The sequence below is a fragment of the Ambystoma mexicanum genome, chromosome 2p, assembly GCF_040938575.1.
Source record: "Ambystoma mexicanum isolate Mex_15411 chromosome 2p, UKY_AmexF1_1, whole genome shotgun sequence".
Lineage (NCBI taxonomy): Eukaryota > Metazoa > Chordata > Amphibia > Caudata > Ambystomatidae > Ambystoma > Ambystoma mexicanum.
In genome coordinates, this window is record NC_090923.1 from 637,807,784 (window position 1) to 637,814,449 (window position 6,666).

The window sequence follows — 6,666 nt, forward strand, 5'->3', positions numbered from 1 at the left end:
AGATGTAGTCGTCTGCGTGCTTCAGGAGGGCATCGAGCACTTGCAATAGTGTCCGTGAGAACAGTGGCTGAGAAATGCCATGCAACTGTCCGACTGTGTGCTGGTAGGTGCCTGTGGCCAGGAAGTGGAGTACAGACACCACCTTCAGTAGGGGTGGGATGGCGGTTGGGCTATCTATCATGCTGACAAGGTCAGCCTGTGTCATGTCCACAATGGCGGCTATGGTGTCCCGGTCCAGACGGTAGAGGGTGTGGATCTGCTCATCAGTGAGGTTGAACGGATGTGCTCGGAGGCGTTGAATTGCGGGCTGCCTGCGTGGTGGTAGTGGCTGTGCTGGTGGGCCTTGCTGGCCCTGCCTTGGCCTCCTCCTCCTCCTGCGTCTCCTCCGTGCGGCTGGTTGTAGTTGGTGTTCGTCTACTTCTTGGAGTCGGAGCACTTGCAGTGCTATCAGGTCCCCCAGGGCCAACATCGCGAGTCCTGCCGGTAGCATTTCGGTGTGGTTGTGGGAGGAGACTGGCTGTGCAATTTATGTGTTTTCAGGCTGTATGGCCTCCACCTGTGGTGATTGATTCCACCTGTGCAAACTGCTCTCCCCTTTGGCCGAGCACGTCCCGCGCACAACGCTGCAATTCGGGGAATTGTATCTTGCTATTGCAATCATGTATTTGTACCCGATGGCCGTGTAAGATTGGTTGATATGTTCATTCTGCTGTGGTCCCATTGTTTCACATACTATCTGTGCAGTCGCGAACAGACTTGTGAGGGGTCAGTGGGACGTAGTACTCGAGTAACGGTGGGCCCTCATGCATCACTGTACCGAGTTGCAACGACGGGCGGGGCGTCCCATTCGTGGGTGAAGGCAGTTGCCATTTTCACACACAGCCGCACTCGATGGAATAATTAGTGATTTCAAACGGCCACAGATGCCTTTTCGACGTGATGTTGCAAATGAGGAATTCGAAGGGCGGCGCTTTCGGTTTCCAGCTAGCGGCGAGGAGATGCCCACAGGTCTGACTGCAAATGTAACGTTCTATTGTTCTATGTCCTTGAGACAGGGCCCATGGCGAGGGAGCAATGATTGATATGAATAGTTTGGGATGCGCAATAGCTACGTGGGCGATGAGGCCGTCCGTTCCCAAATACATGTTACTTCACAACACTGGAATTACGGGCTGGGGCACTGTGGATTTAGCAGGCTGCATAACGCACAGACTCAATGGATGTTTCTAATGTTATGTGAGTAATTATTCAGGCATTTTGATCCCGGGATGAGGGAATGATGGATGGATGCATGGGCAGGTGATTTGATACAGAGTTTGCCATGTACAGGGCTTCTTGGGATCTATCCGCCTCCCCTACGCTATGTGATGCAGGGCTGCCATAGTGGGACCATCGTCCATCTGGCCTTGTTGAGCCCTCCCTGTCTCGAGGCGCCCTCAGACACTCGTTTGTGATGGTGTTTGCACCTCGATATAGATGGTTATGAGTCGCAAGTGGTTTTGGGGTGGTGATGTTCCTTTGGAGTGGGCTAGCATGCATATGGCTGTGGATTTCGTGTGATCATTGAAGTGAGTTGTTGGTATGTAGTTCTGATGGCCATTCTGTTCTTTTTCTTTTCTTTTGGTTGACAGGTATCTCCTCCCCTTTTGCCACTGCCATCTGTATGCCACTCCTGCAGATGGATTTTACTCCCGACACCTGCTGCTTCGTGTTAATCAGTGGAGCAGCATTACGATCTTATGGGACGATCGCCAATGGGCCACATGCCCTTACGCAGTACTGGTGGCTCGGAGCAACATTTCGGCCTTTCAGCTGGACTAGTGCCTCCCCATTGGGACGGCCCTGCGGTTCTGTGCGCTTCCATGTTGCCTTTTCGTACGTGAATGTGGCTCTGTGTACCATGGGGGAACAGGGCGACACACAGGTAGTGGCTGGTCATTTCTTGCGGAAGCAGCCCACAATGGTGATTAGTGTTTTGGAGTTCATGGCCTGATGGCTGTATGTGCTTGGTGATTTTGATGTGCATTAAATTTCTATTCTGATTTGGCCCGTGTAGCGTTTTTCTTTGCAAGTGATGTGGCATATGCCTATTTGGGGGGCGATGTATTGTGAGGAGATCTGCATTGGGTTCCAGCTTCGGGGTTTAGTTGCGTGGTACTGTGCTGTGCGCGTTTGCCTACGAAGCCCAGTGAGGTCAGGGATGGGGGCTGCCAATATGCCAGTTTGAATGTTGTCATGCTCAGGGGCGGGGGATTGGGTTTTGTGTAACAGATGCCGGTCAGCCAGGTGGACTGGTTGAATGATGTGGTTTTCGGAATATTGCTGGTCACAGGTGCCTGTGTTTGCGTGCGTTTCTTGGTGGGGGACTGTGGTCATGTCCATTGGGATGGCTTCTGTATTCGTGCCATCTGTGCCCTGCAGCTCCCATTGGCCCCTCTTGTGTTTCTTTTGTTCGTTGGCATGCATGGGTGACTTGTACATTTCAATGGTTGCATTGTGGCTTCATTGCACCTACGGGGAGTTGTATTTTGTGGGCAGGGAGCGGTGTACAGGCACTCAGTGGGGCCGTTTACGGTTGATTCGCGATGCCGTACTTCTCGCCATGGCGGAATGGTACATGTCCGCTAGGGTCGGAATTGGCGTACCGTTGCACCATGGTGGTGTTTGCGGTTTGGCATGGCGCGCGCGCGCGTGCTTGGTGCAGTTAGCGTTGGCGTTCACTGCGGTGTCGCTAATGGCTTCGTACTTTGCGGTGACGGGTCATAGTCGCACCGAGCGCTATTCGATGGCGGTATTGCATTTCCGCCATCGTTTTTCGATTTCCGCCAGGGTCGTAATGAGGGCCACTGTCTATAGCGTTCACATCAGTTATCTCCTTTTGTGTTTGTTAACAGTTTATGCGTCCTCTGACGCAACAGCATGCGGATTAGATTAGTGGGTGACCCCTGGTGCCCGATCCTTAGTCTCATGTAGTTAGTGCTTTGGTATCAACATGAATGCGTAATGCAATATGAGCCAGCACTTATCTGCTTAGGAAGCTGGGCCTGAGGAGGTTACTACAGGGTGATTTAGCGGTTTGCTTTTCAGACTCCTTTGCTTTGGTCTATGTTGGGAATTCAGACAGAAAAATTGGAATGATTTGGGGAATTTTGGATTTCAGATCCCCCTTAATGAAAGGCCGGTTTTGGAGAAGCTGGATAAAAAGGTTGGATTGATTTAAGAACAAAAACACCCCTCTTCCTTGGAAGTCTGGGTCAGCTGGACCACAAGGATTACTCAATTCAATGATAGGCTATAGTTTTCAACGCACACTGGGAAGTGAGCTTTAATTTTACATTTTAACAAAATCCACCCCATAGTGTTCTGCCAAATGGGGAATTAATTAAATTAATATTTTTGGTTGCGTAGGTTAAGGATCTATACAGTTTTGCCCCCCCCTACTCCACCCTCTATAAAGGGAAAGGATTCAAGGCAAACAGACTCTCCCACCATTTGGTTTCCAAGGGCTCTGTTCTACTTACATAGCAAGCCTCTGTTTAAGGTTCAGGAAAGCCAGCTGCATCTTAGGACACTCTGGAAAGATAGGGCAGGGGTCTGGTCTGTCCACTCTCAAAGATGGCCTCCTGCTCTCCACGATAGGACCCAGTCAGCTTTGAGGCCTCCCTAGAGATGGACAGCTCCACCCATATGCACTCTCAGCAGTCTCCTCTGGTGTCTCCTAACAGCTGTCAGATGGTAGGCTTCAGCAGCCTTCCTCATGGTCTGTCTCTTCTCTCTGTCCTTCTGTCGGTCTCCTTTTTCTGTCCCTCTGTCCTAGTGCAGACCCCCTTATATTGCAGCAATGACGCCACCAATTTTACAATCCTGCAGAAGTACCCTGCAATAATCCCTGCCAGTAGGATTGGCCGGTTTAATAAAAATCTAGTAAGTATTGACAGTCAATTGAGACTCGTTGCAGTGGGAGATGTTTCCTCCTCTGATGCATTTATGTAAGACATTGCCAAAGCACATGCCCAAGCTCAAACAGTCTAGTGTGGAATGGGTGAAAAGCACGGCAGATAAGATGTTCATGCCGTGGCCACAAGGGTATCACTGTCAAAAGCTGTATTGCACACATGACCACATAATTAGTAGAGAAAAGATTAGCTATTCTAGAGCGGCAAACTCCTGGAAAAGCTGGCCATGTCCCAGCCTAATCTCCACACTAAATCTGTTGGTTGTCTCCATGACCATCAGTCTGGCTTCAGAGCAGTCAGAGGCATGGAAACTGCTCTCCTGAACCCCCCGTGAAGATCTGCTCACTAATCACGATTAAAGCCTTCCTCCTGTCCTCATCCTCCTTAACCTTTCCTCTGCTTTTGTCACAGTCAATCACGCCACCCCATTCAATCGACTCTGTGAGAACCTGGGCATCACAAATCAGGCCGTGGACTGGTTGACCTCCTTCCTCCAGGACCGACCCTCCCAAGTCCAACTTGGGATCTTTCTCGCCACCACTTCTCTCCCCACACGTGGTGTTCCCCAGGACTCTAACCTCTCACCCTGGCTCTCCACTGTCTACTTGGCACCTTTGGCCGATCTCATCTCTACCTTCTCTAACTTTCAGTGTTATGCAGATGACACTCAGCTCTCTTTCAGGCTCCCCTCAACCTCCTCTCCTCTCTCGCACATTCCTGTCTATCAGATATTTCTCTCCCAGGTGGTAATTGCAGAACAATTAGACTTTTGCAACAGTATCTGTCTCAAATGAAGGCTATTTTATGAGACATCTATGATCGGCTTCTTTGATGGGCAAAGTGATTGCACTTGTGAGTGATAACGATGATGTGAGACGTGCATAGGTCCTTTATTTGTGATGGTGGGTGCTGCTATGAAAAAATAATTGTATCCTTTTTTTAAAGGGTCTTGGAGAGGAGAAGCAGGCAGCACTAACATTATCTTTAAATCACATTTTGACTTCAAGTTGTTATGATTCAGTTTTTGGTTTAAGCACATTTTGGTTTATACCAGATTATGCTGATATGGGCATAGCCATTGACTGATCATGACTAAGGACTTGAGGTTTAATTGTTCATACTGTACTTAGCCAAGCATACACTGTATAGAGTACTTGTCATGCACCAAATACAAAATAGTCTTGGTTGAATATATATCTAAAAATAGGGTTATCCTAAGAGTCCTCTTGTTGATGCTATAATGGCAAATATACTGGATGCACAGGTTGTAAATGGATAATGAAGATCTGTGGGACTTGGATTGCATGTGTTCTGACTTTTTTAAGATATTAAATACTTTTGATTCTTAATACATAATTTGAATAGTAAACAAAAAAAGACAAAAGGCTAAGAGGATCCAGCATGTCTCCAACCTTATAGTTCCATGTAACGGATCTTATTGTAGGAATTGTTCCCACTGAGCTATTGCAACAGCACTTTGAAATTCGTTTTCCTATGGAAAACATTTGCCTCCAAAATATATTTAGGTTTAGGAAAATATAATATTGGCCTTACCTGCATGCCAGAGTTCAGTGCACTACTTTAGCACACTCTTGCGATAAAGATCATAATTTTGAACAAGTTATGGAAGCGGTGCATTATGCTTAAGTGACTTAGGCACACTTGCAAGACTGCAAATCAATCATAGCATTTTTTTCCCTATCGTCACTTGTAAGTCTTTCTGACTGCTCTTACAAGTCCTCTTTAGTTTGTGACACAGCCTTCAGAGTGATAGCAAGTGCTAGAACAAATTAAAACGTTCAGCGTCTCACCAGTGCAAGCTCTAATGCGTAAGCCAACTTCTGCTCTTCCTCATTCAGAAATGCACTTTGGAGGCCTGTTTTATGTCTGAAAAGTATAATATTGACATAATTACTTTCTGCATGTGGTAATTCCTGTGGTGGGAATTGGTTTGTAGCAATATATGATGTTCACCTCCATGAGTATTCTATTAAAGTACACTTGTGTAAAGTTCACAGTTAATATGATCTGTATTCATGGTTGTCTGTTTTTTTATTCTCTTTTAGTGTTTTGTGGTACCCAGGAAACAATCACTCCCTTGCCAAAGTGGATGCAGAGTCTGACAGCTTTATGAACATCGCCCTGTGGGTGCTCAAGCATCTGATGTGCTGATCATGCCGATTGACACAACCACCTATGCCACATAGAAATTCAACTTCATTTAGGACTCAACTTTTGTAATCTGTACTCTTAATTTCTTCAGATAATATTGACCTCCTCATCGTGCCTGAAAAAATATATATGTAAAATACACTCATGTTCTAAATCAACATCAACCATTTGTGCTGTTTTTTGATCAGATCTCACATCTGCTGCTCTTATCCTTCGACCTTTGACTAGTTGACTGGGAAATAAACAATTTCAATTATTCTACTTATGTTTCTCAAGTTTTGTTTATTTACTGTGTGACTTTCTGGTATTCTATTAAACAGCCCAGACTGAAATCCGATGTTGTGCAAAAGGTTAGTAGCACAGGCATTACAATGAATATGAATTGTTGCGTCCTCATTTTTGTACTTTGGGTGCAAGTGTATGCGGACAAGCGACTTTACCAATAATGTGAAACGCTGATACATACACATTTTGTATCTCAGTAGAAACATCTGTTCTATAGAATGCTCTGAGTGAAAACAACAGACATTTAACAAGC

General features: G+C 46.5%; 1 protein-coding gene across 2 annotated transcripts in view; it reads left to right on the plus strand.

Annotated features, from left to right (window-relative positions):
* LOC138566630 (acylamino-acid-releasing enzyme-like) overlaps window positions 1–6,389 on the plus strand; it is a 1,701,869-nt gene extending 1,695,480 nt beyond the window's left edge. For both annotated transcript variants that reach the window (XM_069644170.1, XM_069644171.1), the window contains exon 23: window positions 6,023–6,389. In XM_069644170.1, the coding sequence (XP_069500271.1) occupies window positions 6,023–6,128 (106 nt within the window). In that variant the 3' untranslated portion in view covers window positions 6,129–6,389. The remainder of the gene's footprint in view (window positions 1–6,022) is intronic.
* The last annotated feature ends 277 nt before the right edge of the window (window positions 6,390–6,666 follow it).